At 37.2% G+C, this 20653-nt stretch overlaps 1 protein-coding gene across 9 annotated transcripts; it reads left to right on the plus strand.

Annotated features, from left to right (window-relative positions):
* The first annotated feature begins 768 nt into the window (after window positions 1–768).
* On the plus strand, window positions 769–19794 carry LOC107827382 (uncharacterized). 9 transcript variants are annotated; one of them, XM_016654504.2, is made up of 26 exons: window positions 769–953; window positions 3247–4842; window positions 4958–5434; window positions 5549–5863; window positions 5981–6328; window positions 6446–6949; window positions 7052–7393; window positions 7515–7985; window positions 8100–8600; window positions 8714–9028; window positions 9144–9512; window positions 9628–10128; window positions 10239–10634; window positions 10738–11085; window positions 11201–11861; window positions 12346–12515; window positions 12625–12774; window positions 13138–13209; window positions 14497–15714; window positions 15796–15957; window positions 16073–16183; window positions 16354–16464; window positions 17091–17465; window positions 17577–17735; window positions 17821–18078; window positions 18590–19794. In XM_016654504.2, the coding sequence occupies exons 1-26, from the start codon at window positions 918–920 to the stop codon at window positions 19616–19618; spliced, it is 10995 nt and encodes a 3664-aa protein (XP_016509990.2). In that variant the 5' UTR covers window positions 769–917; the 3' UTR covers window positions 19619–19794. The 9 variants fall into 9 exon arrangements, with proteins under 9 accessions (XP_016509990.2, XP_016509991.2, XP_016509995.2 ...); XM_016654505.2 differs by having other exon boundaries at window positions 16363–16464; XM_016654509.2 differs by having other exon boundaries at window positions 10738–11067.
* Window positions 19795–20653: the final 859 nt, after the last annotated feature.

Below are 20653 nucleotides of genomic sequence, written 5' to 3' on the forward strand. Positions count from 1 at the left end.
ACACTAAACCTAAAACTTTTTAACAAAAAAAAAAGCTCGTCAAGGACTCAAACAAAAAATTTACAACAAAAAGATAATTATATGATTTTCCATATCAAAGTCCTAAATATTAAAAAAATAATTAATGACTTCCTATATATTAGGAAAATAACTAAAATTACTACTGTGTCCAATATAAAATATACTCTTAAATGGTTAAAAAAGGCGAATAACATTTCGTTAAGGGCCTTCATGCTTTTAATATAGTATAGATATAGATAGTTGCAACTTTAGTTTTCCCAAGATCAAGTAATTTGTAGGGGAATTTTAAGCTACTGTCAAATACATTAAAATTCAAGCTAAAGTTTTCCAAGATCAAGTAATTCAACTGAACCAATTTTAGGAAAATAGATTCAAGCCATTGTGAAATGTGGCAATAAGACGGCTGCGCACCTATCTAAGGAATGTTATGAAGGCATTACTCTCCTTTAAATAACATGTTGTACCATAAAGAAATTTATAACCAGACTTGTGACAAAGTAAAAAGTAATGTGCTCCTGGCAGTTTCTCCTTGTCAACTGCATAATCCTTAACAGTTATTGCGAAACAATTATCCGACTATTTGATGACTAATGCTATACTAGAGGGGCATGTGACTACTCATCATTCAAAAGGACCACCCATCTATGTCCAACTCACAATATTAGTAGGATTAACAAGTGGGATTTTGTCATTTTCTCTCTACTTTAACAACATGGTCATCAATTGATGATTATATAACTATTATAATCCTACATTAACATATTGAGAGAAAGAATGTCTACTTATAGCAATGAGAATTTCCAATCCAGTTGAATTAAACAAAACACTCTCTTGTAGTCTTTAAGGAGGGGAAAAGAAAGCTTAAAACTACAATTCCGTGATCAGCTGCAAAAGGAATGGAAAACGAAGCTGAAATTCTACAGAACAAAAGTGTAAGTTAACTCACTTGTCAACCAGCTTTACTTTATGTGAGCATGCCACTTCATCGTCTTGTGTGTTTATCATTCTCATGTAGCCACAACTGTTTCTAATTCTCCTATAACATATTGCAGTAGTCAAGCTTGCTTTCACAAACTTAAAGTATGTGTAAAAAATTTGAAAGAGGAACCTTTACGTTTGTTCCATAAGGATTTCCAGGATTACTAAGTCCCTAAGAAGTATAAATAGAGGGTAGTACGTATCCTATTGATCAACTATAGATCTTGTATGAAGTATTCTATTCACTAGAGCACTAACCATTTGTTTCAAAGTTCAAAGTTTGTCACTAAAGAACCGGAATTAAGGATATCCATCTTCATGTATGATCATTGTCATGCACCCCTGAATACAAAAGAAAATATGTTTTATGTTGATTATGTCTACAAATTAGTAGATATTCAACTGGCTCGAATTGCTTATGTTGCAATAGAACTCACAACTTAACGTGGGACTTAGGAGTTAGAACCCTGCTAATTGAAGAGCATCCTGACCAAGCTGTATGTTCATATAAAGGTTCCGGAACAACTTTAGCCCTACATGACATTCATTCTTGATACACTTCTACACTTTAGTTGTGATTCGCCTTTTAGACAACAAAGGGTTGGTTCTAGATATGTGTATGAAGGTAATATGATCCTAAAAGAATTAGCACAGAAACAAAGCAATGCAATTTTTTATGCTCGACAAGATTTTGTTAAATAAATTAGTACTGAAAAACTTGACTCTCCCCAAAAGACCATAGTTATTCATAAAAGAATATCATAGAAAAACATCAAATTAGCACGGAAATGAATCAACGCAATCTGATACATCTTCTTAAATAAATAGTAGTATTGAAAAACTTGACTCTCTCCAAAGGACAATAGTTATTCATCCAAAAGTACATTACATAAAAACCTATGCATGAAGACTTGGTTCAGTTCTATACTTCTATCTCTGACACACCATTTGGAACCATATTAGTTCATCCAAATCTCAAAACCTGTGGGTTTCCATCAAATTAGAGAGAAAAATAGGCCCCGAGTTTGGTTGTGACAAAGGATGAAGAAAGGGGTTCTTCAATACAGCTAACCGGCCTTAGTATACTTACAACCAAAAAAGGGTAAAATACGAATTACCTCCAGTTTTGGGTATGAGAAACCTCTTGACCTTCGAAATATACACAAGTGATTTAAGTTATGCACAGTGACATGTAAACAACGCGGAATTGATACCTATTTTCTTTTTCCATTTGCTGTATATTTTAAAAAGAAGGTTCTTATGGTCTAAGGTGTGGTCTTTTAGGAGGGAAAAGGGCCTTTTTTTTTTGGGGGGTGGGGGGGTGGGGGGGGGGGGGGGTTAGAACCAAGGGCAGTCTTCAGTTTAATTGTGTGAGACAAACTTCTTATCCTGGAAAGAAAGCCGTTCACTTCAGTACATACCAGGAGGAGATTATGAAAACATTTTCAAATCAGTCTTCTCCTATTCTAGAAACATTATAAAAAATAAAAAAATGGAGATAAATGGTCTAGCTTGAGTGCTTGTCATTGACCTCTAAATTCTCTATACATGACAATGCACAATGAAAATTTTGAGAAGGTAGCTAAATTCTTTGTCAGATCAAGCTAATATAGAAATATGAGATCCTACCAGTAATGTGTGCGTACATTTTCAGAAGTTAAGGAGCTTGTTCCAAGGCCACATCTGTAAGTAAGCCAACTGAAAAACCACAATGTATCTTTTTTAGGAGACACTAACAAATCACTTGCAAGCAATAAACAGTGCTGCACGTGCCTTCCAAAGCTTATTAGGAGTAAGACAACTTCAAATATCGTATGTAGAAGTCTTAATGCATTTCCTATTGTTTTATTGTTTCCTATGGAAGTCACCTCATCAAAGAAAAATATCTGATACATTATTCAAAGAGAAAATAGGTCATGTTGGATATTGATTGGTTAATAAAGGGAGTAGCAGTAGCAACTACTTCTGTGGTAATTCTTAAACATGGCAAAGAAAGTTCAGCGAGCAGGTCATACTTTGGGACTTAAGGCTAGAGCATTAGGGCTTTGACCACTAGGCCAGGGTTAGTAACTCCATTTCAATCATAAACAGGAATCTACTAATATATGCTGTTCCAATATGCAGTTTAAATATGCAAGGGTTAGTCTGACAAAGTTCATGTTTGAGTGCTGCTCTGTCAACATTAGATACACACATTTCTTGTTTAATTTAGCTACAATAAAGCAAAACCATTTTTACTTCATGCAGAGAAAAAAAGAGAATTTGCTAGGTGAAGCATATGCAGTATCAGACAAACCGATCATGGAGGCAGACAACAAAGTCCATCCAGTACCTGAGGTTGAAAGAACTTCAGAGGTTGAAAATGTTAAGGATCCCATTCAAGGTAACAACGGAAAAACTGAGGGTGAAAATATTTTTGAATCACCCTCAGTTGCCAAGGCTGTTGAAGAAATTAGCAGTTCAATGGAAGTCCATGTGTCAGTCGATACACCAAACAAGTCAGGCGAAGAGATGTCAGGGATTTCATTCCACCTTGGGGAGAAAACAGAAGACCAAAAAGTAGAAATCAGCTCAAATGAAAATATTTGTTCAAACGGATACACACAAAATGTAAAAGAATCAGCAACTAGCTCGGACAAGGATGAGGGATGCATGACACAAGAAAAACCCAACGGAGATTTGACAAAGACAATCTCTAGTCAGATTGTACACATGCTAAACTATAAAGAGAGTTCCATAGGACATTTACGAGAGGATACAACAGAAAAAGAAAAAGTTTGTCATGAAGATGACAGCACAGAGCATGTACCTGATACCGACAAGGGAAGAGACTCATGTGAAACAATCTTTGAAGGAAAAGAAGAAAAAGAGACTATGTCATCCATTTTAGAAAGAACAGAAGGGACAAACGCTGAAGCAATCAAATCACCTGGTGACACGAAGGATGAGAAAGCACTCAAAGATGAGAATGACTACAATGATGATAGAAGTATTTTCATCTCCCCCCAAACAGAGTGCCAAACAGGAGAGGATGAGAAAAAAGAGACAGGAGATGGAGAGGGTGCTAGGAATCTGCTTGTTAACCCATTTGTTAATGTTGTAGAAGAAACCAGGTTAGATGATGCTGAATCAGATACGAGCAGGAAACATGGGGACAACTCAATTGAGAATGGAAACCAAGAAGCACATCAGTTTAATGAAATAATAATAAATACAACATCCAAGGACATTGATGATATTCAGAGCTCAGACATATTGATATCTTCGTTTACAGAAGAAAGAGAGGACATAGCCCCCAAAGAAGATACCAATTCTGCTCCATTAAGAGACGTCATCGGAACTGTCTCAGAGAATGATGCCAACACGAGCCAGCATGAAGAAGAAAACCAAACCAAGATGTTTGAGAATGCTGCTATAATTGATCGCAGAGCAAGTAAAGCAAATGAGTCTGAAAAAAAACATGTCCAAATTGTTGATTCACAGGTAGCCTGCGAGGAAAATATGCAAAGGAAAACTGACCAGCTGGACATGCCAGAAGGCTCAAAAAGAGAAAGTAGAGATGACGAAGCATCAGAAATTGCAGCAGAAGGGCAGGAAATTGCTGAAATTCCAAAAGATAACAAGTCAAATGACATCTTTTTGGAAAATGAAGTGGAAAAGAATCTCACTGAACTTTTGCTTGTCACTGGTGACGAGATTGGAAACTCATCTTTCGGGGAACTTATAGAGACAACATCCGACCATAAGCTTGATACAGCCACCAGTTCAGAAGATATCCATGGTGGTTTGAAGGGAAAATGCAACATGGATGACAATAAGGAAGAGGTAACTCTCCTGGAAAAGGTGAGGATCAAGCATTGTTACATAATTTATCCGTCCTATTAGTTCTATATGTGCAAGGAATTTACATCTGCTTATCTTTTGAAAAACTAAGTGAAACTTTAAATTCTTCTTGCAGAATATGCCAGTTGTAGACTCGAACGACAAGACAAACAATGAAATTTCATGCAATACCAATCATGAGGCTGTTGACTATCCAGAAGTTGAGGGAAAACCTGAAGAACCAGCAGTTGAAGAAAAACATGAAGAACCAACTGTTGAAGAGAAACCTAGAGAACTAGCGGTTACGGAGAAACATGAAGAACCAGCGATTGAGGAAAAACCTGAAAAACCAGCTGTGGAAGAAAAACTTGAAGAACCAGAGGTCGAGGAGAAACATGAAAAACCAGCAGCTGAAGAGAAACCTAAAGAACTAGTAGTTGAAGAAAAAGCTGAAGAACCAACACGGGAAGAAACACCGGAAGAACTAGAATTTGAAGAGAAACCTGAAGAACCAACTGTTGAAGAAACACCTGAACAATTAGCAGTTGAAGAGAAATCTGAAAAACCAGTGGTTAAAGAGGAGAAATCTGAAAAGGTAACTCTCTTGGAAAAGGTGAGGATCAAGCACTATCACAAAGTTTATCCATCCTATTAGTTTTGTACGTGCAAAGATTCATATCTACTTATCTATTGAAAGATTAAGTGAAACTTTAAATTCTTCTTGCAGAATATGTCAGTTGTAGATTTCAATGACAAGACTAACAGTGAAATTCCATGCAATACCAACAATGATGTTGCCGACTATGTATCAGTTGAGGCAAACCTTGAAGAACCAGTAGTTGAAGAAAAACCTGAAGAACCAACGGTTGAGAAGAAACCTGAAGAACCAGCTGTTGAAGAGAAATCTGAAAAACCATCAATTGAGGAGAAACGTGAAGCACCAGCATTTGAGAAGAAACCTGAAGAACCAACAATTGAGGAGAAACATGAAGAACAAACAATTGAAGAGGAGAAACCTGAAAGGGTAACTCTCCTGGAAAAGGTGAGGATCAAGCATTGTCACAAAGTTTATCCATCTTATTAGTTGTGTATACGATACGATTTACATATGCTTACCTACTGAAAGACTAAGTAAGACTTTAAAGTTCTTTTCTTGCAGAGTATGCCAGTTGTAGTCTCGAACGACAAAACTGACAGTAAAATTCCAAGCATTACCAACAATAATGATGCTCGCTTTTCAGAAGTTGAGGAAAACCCTGAAGAACCTGAAGTTAAAGAAAAACCTGAAGAACCAACAGTTGAGGAGAAACCAGAAGAACCAACAGCTGAAGAGAAACCTGAAGAACCAGCAACTAAAGAAAAACAAGTGCAGATAGGGGAGGAAACAGCTGAAGAACTACCGCTTGAAGAGAAACCTGAAGAACTAACGATTGAACAGACAGATGAAAAACTAGTTGTTGAAAATAAAACTGAAAAACCAGCAAATAAAGAGGAGAAACCTGAAACGGTAACTCTCCTTAAGCAGTGTCACAGAGTTTATCCATCCTATTAGTTCTATATGTGTAACGAATTCATATCTGTTTATCTATTGAAATACTAAGTGAAAATTTAAATTTTCTTGCAGAATTTGCCTATTGCAGACTCAAAGGACAAGACTGACATTGCAATTCCATGCGATACCAGCAATGATATTGCTGACTATGCAACAGTTGAGGAAAAACCTGAAGAACCAGTAGTTGAAGAAAAACATGAAGAACCTGCAATTGAAAAGAAATTTGAAGAACCAGCAGTTATGGAGAAACCTGAAGAACCAGCGGCAAAGGTAAAACCTGAAGAACCAGCAGGGAAAGAAAAACCTGAAGAGCCAACGGCTGGGGAAAAACCTGAAGAACCAACAGTTAAAGAGGAACCTGAAAAATCAGTGATGAAAGAGAAACCTGAAGAACCAATTGTTGAGGAGAAACTTGAAGAACCAACTGTTGAAGAGAAACCTGAAAAACCACTGATTGAAGAAACACCTGAAGAACCAACATGGGAAGAAACACCTAAAGAACTAGCATTTGAAGAGAAACCAGAAGAACCAGCAGTTGAAGAGGAGAAACCTGAAAAGGTAACTCTTATGGAAGAGGTGAGTATCAAGCATTATCACATAGTTTATCCATCTATGTGCAACAATTCACATATGCTTATCTATTGAAAGACTAAATGAAACTTTAAATTCTTCTTGCAGAATATGCCAGCTGTAGATTTCAACGACAAGACTGACTGTGAAATTCCATGCAATACCAACAATGATGTTGCTGAATATGTAGCAATTGAGGAAAACCTTGAAGAACCAGCAGTTGAAGAAAAACATGAAGAACCAACAGTTGAGGAGAAACCTGAAGAACTAGCAGTTGAAGAGAAACCCGAAAAACCAACAATTGAGGAGAAACCTGAAGAACTAGCAGTTGAAGAGAAACCCGAAAAACCAACAATTGAGGAGAAACATGAAGAACCAATAGTTGAGAAGAAACCTGAAGAATCAATAATTGAAAAGGAGAAATCTGAAAGGGTAACTTTCCTAGAAAAGGTGAGGATCAAGCATTGTCAAAAGGTTTATCCATCTTATTACTATTAGTTGTGTATGTGCAACAATTCACATCTGCTTACCTATTGAAAGACCAAGTGAAACTTCAAAATTCTTCTTGCAGAGTATGCTAGTTGTAGACTCGAACGACAAGACTGACAGTGAACTTCCATGCAATACCAACAACGATGCTGCCCACTTTCCAGAAGTTGAGGGAAACCCCGAAGAACCAGCAATTGAAGGAAAATCTAAAGAACTTGTTGATGAAGAGACACCTGATGTACCAGTGGTTGAGAAACCTGAAAAACAAATGGTTGAGGAGAAACTTGAAGAACCAATGATTGAGGAGAAATCTGACGAACTAGTCGAGGAGAAATCTCAACAACCAGCGGCTGAAAAGAAACCTGAAGAACCAGCAGCTAAAGAATCACCTAAAGAGGTAGCAGGGGAGGAAACATCTGAAGAACTAGCACTTGAAGAGAAACTTAAAGAACCAACAGTTGAAGAGATACCTAAAGAACTAGTTCTTGAAGATAAACCTGGAAACCCAGAAAATGAAGAGGATAAACTTGAAACAGTAACTCTCCAGGAAAAGGTAAGAAACAAGCAGTGTCACAGAGTTTATCCATCCTATTAGCTCTATATATGCAACGAATTCACATCTGTTTATCCACTGAAAGACCAAGTGAAACTTTAAATTTTCTTGCAGAATTTACCAATTGCAGACTCAAAGGACAAGACTGACAATGCAACTCCCTACAACAACAATGATATTGCTGACTATGTAGCAGTTAAGGAAAAAACTGAAGAACCAGTAGTTGAGGAAAAACATGAAGAACCGGCAATTGAAGAGAAATCTGAAGAATCAGCATTAATGAAAAAAACTGAAGAACCAGCGGTTGAGGTAAAACCTGAAGAACCGTCAGTGGAAAAGAAGCCTGAAGAACCAGCGGTTAGGAAAAAACCTGAAGAACCAGCAGTTAATGAGGAACCTGAAAAATCAGCAACGGAAGAGAAACCTGAAGAACCAATTGTTGAGGAGAAACTTGAAGAACCAACTCTTGAAGAGAAACCTGGAAAATCAGTAATTGAAGAAACACCTGAAGAACCAACACTGGAAGTAACACCTAAAGAACAAGCGTTTAAAGAGAAACCAGAAGAACCAGCAGTTGAAGAGGAAAAATCTGACAAGGTAACTCTTTTGGAAAAGGTGAGCATCAAACATTGTCACAAATTTTAGCCATCCTACTAGTTCTGTATGTGCAATAATTCGTATCAACTTATCTATTGAAAGACTAAGTGAAACTTTAATTCTTCTTGCAGAATATACCAGTTGTAGATTTCAATGATAAGACTGACAGTGTAATTCCATGCAATACCAACGACGATGTTGCTGAAGACGTAGCAGTTGAGGAAAACCTTGAAGAACCAACAGTTGAGGAGAAACCTGAAGAATTAGCGGTTGAAGAGAAACCTGAAAAACCAGCAATTGAGGAGAAAAGTGAAGAACCAATAATTGAGAAGAAACCTAAAGAACCAGCAGTTGAGGAGAAACCTGAAGAACAAACCGTTGAAGAGAAACTTGAAGAACCAACAATTGAAGATGAGAAACTTGAAAGGGTAACTCTCCTAGAAAAGGTGAGGATCTAGCATTGTCACAAAGTTTGTCCATCCTAATAGTTTTATATGTGCAAGCTTTTCAGATCTGCTTATCTATTGAAAGACTAAGTGAAACTTTAAATTCTTCTTACAGAATATGCCAGTTGTAGACTCGAACGACAAGACTGACTGTGAAATTCCATGCAACACCAACAATGATGTTGCTTACTATCCAGCAGTTGAGGAAAATCTTGAAAAAACAACAATTGAGGAAACAACTGATGAACCAGTGGTTGAAGAGAAACCTGATGCACAAGCGATTAAGGAGAAACCTGAAGTACCAACGATTGAGCAGAAACTTGAAGAGTTAGCAGGAGAGGAAACCCATGAAGAACTAGCAGTTGAAGAGAAGCTAGAAGAACCAATTACTGAAGAGACACCTGCAGAACTAGTTATTGAAGAGAAACATGAAAACCCAACAATTGAAGAGGAGAAACCTGAAACAGAAGCTCTCCTAAAGAAGGTTAGGATTAAACACTGTTTCAAAATTTATCCATCCTATTAGCTTTATATGTGCAAGGAACTCACATATGTTAATCTACTGAAAGACTAAGTCAAACTTTCAAGTTTTCTTGCAGAATATGCCAATTGTAGACTCAAAGGACAAGATTGACGTTGAAAGTCCAGGCAATAACAACAATGATGGTGCTGACTATCCAGCAGTTGAAGATAAACCTGAAGAACTAACAGTTGAAGAAAAACATGAAGAACAAGCAATTGAAGAGAAACCTGAAGAACCAGTGGCCACAGAGAAACCTGAAGAACCAGCGATTAAGGAAAAAGCTGATGAACCAGCAGTGCAAGAGAAACCTGAAGAACCAGCTGTGGAAAAGAAACCTGAAGAACCAGCAGTCGAGGAGAAACTTGACGAACCACCAGTTGAAGAGAAATCAGAAGAACCAGTAGTTGAACAAACACCTGCAGGACCAGCATGGGAAGAAACATCTAAAGAACTAGCATTTGAAGAGAAACCTGAAGAACCAGCAGTTGAAAAAACACCTGAAGAACTAGCAGTTGGAAAGAACCCTGAAAAAACAGCAGTCGGAGAGAAACATGAAAAAGTAACTCTCTTGGAAAAGGTGAGGATCAAGCACAATCACAAATTTTATCCATCCTATTAGTTATGTATGCGCAACAATTCACATTTGCCTGTTGGAAGATTAAGTTAAACTTTAAATTCTTCTTGCAGAATATACCAATTATAGAGTTAAACGAGAAGAATAACAGTGCAACTCCATGCAATACCAACAATGATGTTGCTGACTATCCAGCAGTTGAGGAAAAACCTGAAGAACCAGCGATTGAGAAAAAACCTGAAGAACCAATGGCTAAGGAGAAACTTGAAGAACCAATTGTTGAGGATAAACCTGAAAAATCAGTGATAGAGGAGAAATCTGAAAAACTAGCAACTGAAGAAACACTTGGAGAGCAAGCAGGGGAGGAAACACCTGAAGCACTAGCAGTTGAAGAGAAACCTGACAAATCAACAGTTGAAGAGACAGTTGAAGAACTAGCTATTGAACAGAAACCTAAAAAAACAGCAGTTGAAAAAGAGAAACCTGAAGCCGTAACTCTCCTGGAAAAGGTGATCAAGCACTGTCACAGAGATTCCTTGCTCTATACGTGCAAGGAATTTACATCTACTTATCTACTGAAAGATTTAGTGAAACTTTAAATTCTTCTTGCAGAATATGCCAGTTGTAGATTCAAAGGACAAGATTAACAGTGAAATTCCATGCAATGCCAACAATGATGTTTTTGACTATCCAGCAGTTGAGGCAAAACCTGAAGAACTAGCAATTGAAAAAAAATATGAAGAACCAGTAGTTATATTGGAGAAACCTGCAGAACTAGCAGTTGAGGAGACACCTGAAAAATCAGTAGTTGAAGAGAAGCCTGAAAAACCAGCAGCACGGGAAGAAGCACTTGAAGAACCAGCATGGGAAGAAACACCTGAAGAACCAACAGTTGAAGAGAAACTTGATAAACCAGCAACTGAAAAAGAGAAACCTGAAAAGGTAACTTTCCGCGAAAAGGTGAGGATCAAGCACTATCACAAAGTTCGCCCATCCTAATAGTCTTGTATGTGCAAGGAATTCACATATGCTTTTTTATTGAAAGACTAAGTGAAACCTTCAATTCTTCTTGCAGAATATGCCTGTTGTAGACTCAAATGGTAAGACTGGCAGTAAAATTACATGCACTACCAAAAAAGATGTTGCTGATAATCCAGCAGTTGAGGATGAAGAACCAGCAGTTGAGGATAAACCTGATGAACCAACAGTTGAAGAAAAACCTGAAGAACCAGCAATTGAAGGAAAACTTGAGAAACTGGCAGTTGAAGATAAACTTGAGGAACCAGCTTTTGAACAGAACCCTGAGGAAACAGCAGTTGAACAGAACCCCGAGGAACCGCCAGTTGAAGAAAAACCTGAGGTACCAGTAGTTGACGAAAAAGCTGAAGAACTAGTGGTTGAAGAGAAACTTGAAGAACCATCAGTTAAAGAAAAGCCGGAAGAACAAAGCAGGGAAGAAACCGAAGCTCCCATAAAAGAGGCAAAGCATAACCAGAATGCAAATGAAGCAAGCAGCAGTCTGCCAACAGCTATGCTAAGCCATCCGCCTGCTCAAGGGACAACAATGACCAACCCAATATTGGGAGAACCAATTAGTATTGACGAACCTAAAAATGTGCAACAGCTAGATTCTCAAGAAATATCAGAAATCGATGATGCAATGCAGAGAGATGAAGATAACATAAAGCAGAAGGATGAGGCTTCTTTCACTGAAGAACAGAAGTTTACACCACAGAGTGAGTAATACTAGTTCACAGACATGCTTTCCCTATCCAATTGATTTTATTTGCAATGGAAAATGGTGACACACTTTAGATAACAGATCAAATCGATTTAACCATAGTCTTACTCGCAAAAAGTAGAGAAAAATACAAATGGAACCAATCTCTAAAAGGAAGCTGAAATGGAGAGAAGCACCAGAGACAAGATGCCTTTCTGTTTTGGAGAAACCTCGAAAAAGTAGAATGCACATCCACAGTATTTAGCAATAATGATCATCTATCATTACATATATGAACATAATTTATTTATTACTACATTGATATAATAAAGAAATCCTATGATATGCTTTTGCTAAGATATTAGGGCTAGCAGCATTCATTAAGCCATAAATTCCAATATGGATGTAACAAGCACTTTTTTGGGGGTTCAAAGAGATGCACTTTCTAGTCACTTCAATAATGACTAGATGTGGTATTAACTACTACCGACATATTGCAGGTTATGACAATCAAAATACTTCGACAGGGGATAGTTTCTTAAATAAGAACATGTTCGCTGAAGGTGAAGCTGTGCACATTAATAGTCAAGAGGATCTAATCAGGCAAGAAACTTCAGGAAGCACAAAATCTGAGATAAATCCAAATTCAAGTAAAGGAACAGAAAATGAGGCAAGTGATATTGCTAATAGAGAAGGATCAAGCAGACTTGGTTAAGTAAATAATTTAGTTGCTCTTCGTCCTTATTGTTCTAAACTTGATGAGCTACTTGGTTATGCAGGTAAATGACCATCCAGAAGGACCAGAAGTACCAAAACAAACTGATGAAACGGAAAAATGTATAGTACAGAAGCAAGAAGATTCCGTTCGCAACCAGGACGAACTGGCTGTTGAAGAAAAAATGAGATCTTGTGAAGAGGTTGAAACAAAGGTATTAGATGATCTGGCTTCTATTAATACTCTGATCTTTCCTGTCCATAGACTAATGATAGCCAAAACTATAACTTCAAAACATATAAACAAACTTAAAGATATAAATGCTGGTGATGGAATGGAACAAATAAAAACATTATGGAAAAAGAAGAAAAGACTTTGGACAAAATTCTGACGTCCACCAAAGAAGAAATTGGTACCAAGAACTCTGAAGAAGGCCAAGTGGTTTCAGAGATTCCCAGTCAAGAGTTTAAGTGACCATAGAAGCCTGTTCTTAATTCATATATGTAACTCTCAGATATAAAGATGCCTTCTCTCTTTCTACTAAAATCACAAAATTCCCTCTTTTTCAAATCTGCAGAACTTTCAACAAGCTAATTTAATCAGAGATGAAGCTTTATTGAAAGATGAGCATGGAGTCGAGAACTTCGTGGTAGTTTCTTCAGAAGAAATTAGTTGTGAAGGCTCTATTGAAAAGTTAAACGAAATGAGAACCTGAGAATGAATCAGCCAATTAGCATCAAGGCACTCATATGACAACCATTCACTGAGGGTCTTAAGTTTATTGCATGCATATGAATTATCTTGCCACCTTGTCTTTCTGGGAGAAATATTAAAATTCAAGTCTGAAAGTATTTGAAGTATATAGTTCGTAGTAACTACTAACTACTATAAATTTAAAGTTCTCCATATAAAACAAAATAAGTCTTCACTTCCTTTCCCAGAGTTTTTGTTTATTCTGTAGTTATTGCACAAAATGGGAAACAATAGATGATAAGATGATATATACAAGAAATAGAAAATTAATTCACTGCTGATAGAGTATATTCTATTGCACAAATATCAACCATCTTTGCTCTTTTATTTGTTTATTTATTTATTTTGTTCGAGGCTATTACAAGTGAGACATCCTAGTATCATTGGGATTCATATGCGCTTCTTTTGAAAACTAAGTCGAAACAAAAATTAGCCAAATGCTGACAAATGGGTATGACTTATTTTTCTGAAAAAGAACGGACCATTGACATTGCAAATCGAGTATTCCTTTGAGTCTTTGAAACAATAAGTTGCAAGGGAAGGTTTAAGCAAATTTCAAATATTGCAGGTAGATGCCTTCATGCATTTATTCTGATCATTTTATTGGTTTTCTTCGGCAGACTCTTTTAACATTGACAAAAAGAAAGATTCTTCTTGGAGAATTATCAGTTAATAAAGGAAGAGGCAGTGGAAACTCTTTCTCGGGGAATTCCAAAATATGACCTTAAGAGAATTCACATGACGTTAAGCTAGAAACCAAGGACTTAAACCACTAGGCCACGGCAACTGTATTTCAGTTATAAACAGGAATCTTGCTAAAATAAGAAGTCCCAAAAATCATCATGTAGACATCTGTTAACTTGATATAATGCTCGGCAGTTGACAATTACTAAAACCATCTGGAGATTAAGATATGAACACCTTCTTCTCTCGTTAGAATGATTCTTATATGCATAACTCCTTGTCCTTTTCTCACCAGTGTATGTAACATACTAAACAATGGTAGCACTCAAAATATTCTGAGCAATCACGATCATTGTTGCAGAACAGTTGAGCATGTGTAATAACCCTATGCGAGATGCAACCAAAAGAATTCCACCATCCTATTAGTTCCGTATGTGTAAGGAATTCACATCTACTTATCTATTGAAAGACTAAGTGAAACTTTAAATTCTTCTTGTAGAATATGCCGGTTGTAGACTCGAACGACAAGACTGACAGTGAAATTTCATGCAATACCGACAATGATGTTGCTGACCATCCGGCAGTTGCAGAAAAACCCGATGATTCAGCAGTTGAAGAGAAACCCGAGGAATGGATAGTTGAAGAGAAACTGGAAGAAACAGCCGTTAAGGAGAAAGCCGAAGAACCAAAAGTTGAGGAGAAACTCGAAGAACCAGCAATTGAGGAGAAACCTGACAAACCAGCGGTTGAAGGGACACCTGAAGAACCTGCAGTGAAAGAAACACCTGAACAACCAACGTTTGAAGAGAAACCTCAAGAACCAGCAATTCAGGAGAAACCTGAAGAACCAACAGTTGAAAAGAAACCTGAAGAACCAACAATTGATGAAGAACTTGAAGAACCAACAGTTGCGGAGAAACCCGAAGAACCAGCAGTTAAAGAAAAACATGTAGAACCAGCAATTGAAGAAAAACGTGAGGAACCACAAGTTGAAGAAAAACATGAGGAACCAGCAGTTGAAGAAAAAACTGAAGAACCAGCAGTTGAAGAAAAACCTAAAGAACCAAAAGTTGAGGAGAAACCTAAAGAACCAGCGGCTGAGGAGAAACCCGAAGAACCAGCAGTGAAAGAAACACCTGAAGAACCAGCGGTTAAAGAGACACCTGAGGAACTAGCAGTTGAAGAGAAACCTGAAGAACCAGCAATTGAAGAGAAACCTGAAGAACCAGTAGCTGACAAAAAACTTGAGCAACCAACAATTGAGGAGAAACCTGAAGAATCAATAGTTGAAAAGACTGAAGAACCAGCAGTTGATGAAAAAGGTGAAGAACCGTCAGTTGAAGAAATACCTGAGGAGTCGGCAGTTGAAAATTTTGAAGAAGCAGCAGTAGAAGAGAAACCTGAAGAACCAGCAGTTAAGGAAAAAACTGAAGAACCACCCATTGAAGAAAAACCCGAGGACCAAGCAGTTGAAGAGAAACCTAAAGAACTAACAGTTGAAGAGAAACTTGAAGAACCAATAATTGAAGAGAAACCTAAAGAACCACCAGTTGGAGAAGAACCCAAAGAACAAAACAGGGAAGATACTGAAGCTGCCACAGAAAGAATTGATGAATCTGGAACACATATAGTAGAGAAAGAAGAAGCTTTGATAGGAAAACAGACAGAATTGTTTGTCGAAGAAACAACGAAACTTTGCAAAGAAGTTGAAACTGAGGTATTAAGTGGCCTTCTATCAATGCTTTGATATTCTTTCATGTGCCTAACTAGTCATAACAAAACCTATCACTACAAACAGATAAAAGAACTTAAAGATGTCAATGCTGGTGATGGGACAAATAAGAATGTCCTAGGAAAAGAAGAAACAACTCTAGATGAGCTTCTAACATCAGCCAAAGAAGAGATGGCAGCAAATAACTTTGAAGAAGGCAAAGTGGTTTCAGAAACCCCCAATCAAGAGGTTAAGTGACCACATAAGCCTGTTTCCAATTCATATATCTAACCCCAAGATAAAACAGAAATGCTTGCTTTCTCTTTCTTCTAAATCACTGGATTGCTCTTTTTAATTTCTGCAGAACACTCGGCAAGCCAATCTGACAACAGAAGTGGTTAAAGACACGCGTGGAGCAGAGAACTTCATTGCACTTTCTTCAGAAGAAAAGAGGGTGGAGGACTCTACTGAAAAGGTAAATGAACAAAACCTTACAATAGATTAGCTGATTAGCATCTAGTGAGAATCTATGACCACATAAGCCTGTTTCAAATTCATATATCTAACCCAACGAAGGTAAAATAGAAATGCTTGCTTTCTCTCTTTTTTCTAAAATCACTGGATTGCTCTTTTTTAATTGTGAAGAACTTTCAGCAAGACAATCTAACCACAGAAGAGGTTAAAGACACAAGTGGAGCAGAGAACTTAATTGCACTTTCTTCAGAAGAAAAGAGGGTGGAGGACTCTACAGAAAAGGTAAACATGCAAGATCTTACAAGGAATTAGCCGATAAGCATCTACTGAGAATCTACGAGTTTGTTGCATGCTTATGAGCCTAGAAGTTCAATTTTCCTGCTGCATGATATTTTCAGAACAACAACAACGACAACAACTAAGCCACAACTCCAAGTTAGTTAAGGTCACAAATCCCTAGAGGAATATATATTATTCTCAGTTTCTGTTCCCTTCTGCAAAAAGAGGATTGAGGAGATGTTGCTGTGAGAGCACTATATACGGAAAACTGCATGAAACATTTCGTGTAAGCAGGCAGAGTATGACATGAATGACGATTTGCTACCTGCTACAAGAAATCGCAATTCTAAATTTAAAAAGTTGGAACTAAATTATAACAGTAAAATAAGTTATAGAAAAACTAGCAAAACAGAACTTGATGTTTCCCCTTCCGATACAACCACTAAAGAAGCATGAATAGAACTTACGAATTATCTCGAGTTGAATCAAAGCTAGAAGCAGCATATGCACTGCAATCATGTTTTGTCGCGTCATGCAATCCTGCTAGCAGTCTCCAGAAATCTCTCTATTTCCTCACCCTTTCAGTTATTTCTGGATACCAACCAAATTAGAAATTACTCATTCTACAGGTTGAAAGCTTTGATATCGGATTCCAAAATCATAATAAGGACAACACAGCTGCAGCAGATAAGCTTGAGCTACAAAGCAGAGAAACAGATATTGGCCATATGCTCGATACTCCGGTAGAAAAAGGAAGAAACGATGAAAAGATATCTGAATCCACAGAAGAACTTATCCATCAGACAGCTGAGATTTGTGAAGATAACGAAGCAGCAGTAGTTACGGACACCAATACGTTACAAAGCTGTGCAGATCCACAGGAACAACTGAAGCATCAGTTAGCTGAGGTATGTGAAGAGAAACAGGCAGTAGGAAAAGCAGACACCAATTCTTTACAAAGGTCTGCAGACCATGAGAAGCCTTACAGTGCACCTGCTCAGGAGGTAAATTGTAATTAAGTTTTTGTACCATGCATCGTTTGATTAAATGTTAACTTTTTCCTTTTTCTCCTGTATTTCTTAAAAGATTGCTTATGTTGACTGGTCAAATTCCAGATCATTGACAAATCAGAAACAGAGGATGTTTCCTGTGCGGATTGCATTGAAGAAGAAAATAGCATCAGCACCAAACAGGAGAAGTTAAAACAGGAAGAAAATCCAGAAGTGAAGACAGATGAAAATTTTGACAAGAGAGAGGAAAACCAAAGCATAATGGTTAGAAACTGGATGCATTTATCATACATCTTACTTAAAAATGTGTGGACGTTACCTATATCAGAAAAATTGTTTTTTTCTGTAGATGTCAGAAGGAGCTGAAATGGATGATTACAAGCAGCATATAAAGTACAACACATGTGCAGTCATGAATACAGAAGAGCATAATGAAGATTCACCTGCTGGAAAACAAACATCCGAAAAGCTAGAAGAACTGGGAAAAATTAATATCAATGACAACAACAACGTTAATCATGGAAGTACTGAGATAGACCTCCCAGAAGAGGCTAAGGAATCAAAGGGCGAATGTGTTATTATGGAAATCAAGACTCCAATTAAAGAGGTCAGATTAAATTGTGGATCTATCTTCCATTTCAATATTTTACCTGCATGATTTGATCTGTTTTACTCCCTCCTGTTTAGGAAGGAGGTTGCTGGCAGAAAATGATTGAACTCAAACTGCATGAAATATTCAGCACATAGGTTAACGAGAGAAAACAAAGTATTGATGTAAATAAAAAACTTGAATCATATCTAGTAAATTGTTCGCTGGATACAGACTAACTTAAAATATACAGACATTATAAGGACAGTCAATAAAACTACTCTAGGAAAGATCACTAAGATGAAATCCCCATCTGCCACAGCTGGCTAAAGAAAAGTCTACTGAAGCCAACCGATGTTCCAGGGTGTCAAAGATGGAAAAGGCAAAACTAAAAAAATAAAAAAGCTAAAAGATACAAGCAAATATACATTCTTCCAATCTTTGCTTACTCCCCCCTGCCTCCTTCCCTGTTTACTTTACAATGTACACATTCAATCAAGATTCCTGACGGTAAAATATGAACTCATAGGAGGAACAAGAAGATTTAAGAGAGAGCACTGGCAAAGATTCCTCAAGCAACAACACAACACATGTGCAACAAGAGAAGGGAACAACAATAAGTGAACCTGAAAGAGGAACTTTGAAACCTTTTGGATCAGAACAAAAAACAGCTGCAGGTCTTGAAGAGATGATAACAAGCAATAGAACAAAAGAAACAGAGAAAGAAGAAGTAAAGACTGAAAATGTTCCAAGTGCCCAAGTAGGATGTGAACAAGAGGGAAAAACAAGGGATGAATGGGAAGAAATAACAGAACATTTCACATCATTGGAATCCGTTAAGGTTTCCGAAAAGGAGATAGCAACGGATAACATGGCGAGCAATGAAATCAATGTAACTAAGCAGATACAAGAGCAAGCAGCATATCCTTTACTTGCATTGGAGAGGGTGGAAACTGATTCAACAGGCAGCACGGATGTCTATGGCATGCCCAAAGACAGCATTACCCCACTAGTGCAACTGGGTGCAATGGCCAAAAGTATCCAGCACATGCAGGAAAAATGCAAAACTTCAGAGACAGAAGAGGATCAGGAAAATTACAAAAACGAGAAACGAGTGGAATGTGATTTAAAAGAAGCCCCAGAGGAATCCAGATCAAGAGAGACACAAGCTAAGGCCGCACTTCCTGACCTTCTGCATGAATCAGTAAAAGCGACATCAAAAATGGAAGAAAGTTTTGCTGAAGAAAAAGCAGTAATGATCAATAAAGAAGACCTGCAGGCACACAAAACTGAAGAATCTGAAGATGAAGAAGAAATAACTGATAAGGAAAAAGACAATGACAAAGATGAGGAAGGAAGTCAACAAACAAGAGAAGAGTCATGTTCTGAAGGTCCAGTCATTGTAGAAGTCTCGAGAGATGCTGATATCAGAGTTCCTCACAAGAAACATCAGAATATATTGTCAGGAGTTGGATCAAAAGTCAAGCACTCAATTGCAAAGGTGAAGAAAGCCATCACTGGTAAGTCCTCTCAGAGCAAGCCACCATCACCCAAATAAGACGGAAAAAGATGATCATGACTTTACATAATACAAAGTCATAAGTTCTCGAGAAAAGTAAGTGAAAAGATTTTTCAGCAATTCAAGTTCTCAATAATGTACAAAAGTTTGTCCATGTGAAATCTTATTGTATTATGAATTCTTTAATTATCAAATACATAGTGGCAACTTCTCAATGTCAACTCCAGTAATATAAAGATCAGAGCACTCAACCAACCCAACTGCACCACACAGTAAGAACCCCTATTGTAGTATGAGTTTGCCCCCCAGCAAAAGAAAATTTATAACTTACTTTCCATGACCCACAGTTAACATTAAGAAGGAAGACTTGGAATAGTTTTCCTAGCAAGACAACTATCAATACAGACATTCTAAACTTCCTCAAATATACTGTAGTAATCTTTTTCTATAACCTCCTCAAATCGACTAACTTAAAAGGCAATAGTGTGTTTCCACTATACGATGACCTCTGCCTCAGTCCTAAATTAGTTAGCGCCGGCTAGATTTATTCGTTGTAATCACTCCGCTCTATCCAGGTGCATTTTCTTCGGATTTATTCGTTGTAATCACTACGTGCATTTTCTTCTAGAAACAATAAAAAAAAATTCCCATTTGGAAAAATATACAGGTGGGCTCTAAACCAACAAACGCCATTTGAAAACACAACGGATTAAAGGTATTTCAAAAAGAGCAAGGTTTTTACATTACGCAGGTATTAGTTTGTTATATGAGTATCACAACTTCAACAGACAACTCCACCTAAAAGGACAGAATACAGAACATGATCCCTAACATAACAATGACTCTCTTTTTTACACCAACAATGACTTTTTAATGCAGATAAAATAAAACATGCCAATTAGGAAAATATAAGAGTAAAATTCAATAGAATTTCCAAATTGGAACATATTTAGTGATTAACAGCGTAAAACTGTATCCTATCAAGTTGAATCATAAACAAAAGCAACAATCACTCAACGCAAGCTTATTTTTTATGGAAGACACTTTAAGAAACGTCTAAATATTCCATATGAA

This window comes from Nicotiana tabacum, chromosome 17, assembly GCF_000715075.1.
Source record: "Nicotiana tabacum cultivar K326 chromosome 17, ASM71507v2, whole genome shotgun sequence".
NCBI classification, from domain to species: domain Eukaryota; kingdom Viridiplantae; phylum Streptophyta; class Magnoliopsida; order Solanales; family Solanaceae; genus Nicotiana; species Nicotiana tabacum.

Coding starts and splice junctions, on each gene's coding strand:
- LOC107827382 (XM_016654504.2), top strand. CDS start 918: ATGGAAAACGAAGCTGAAATTCTACAGAACAAAAGT. Junction 15,958..16,072: donor CAGAAACCCCCAATCAAGAG/GTTAAGTGACCA, acceptor TAATTTCTGCAG/AACACTCGGCAAGCCAATCT. Junction 18,079..18,589: donor TCAAGACTCCAATTAAAGAG/GTCAGATTAAAT, acceptor ATGAACTCATAG/GAGGAACAAGAAGATTTAAG.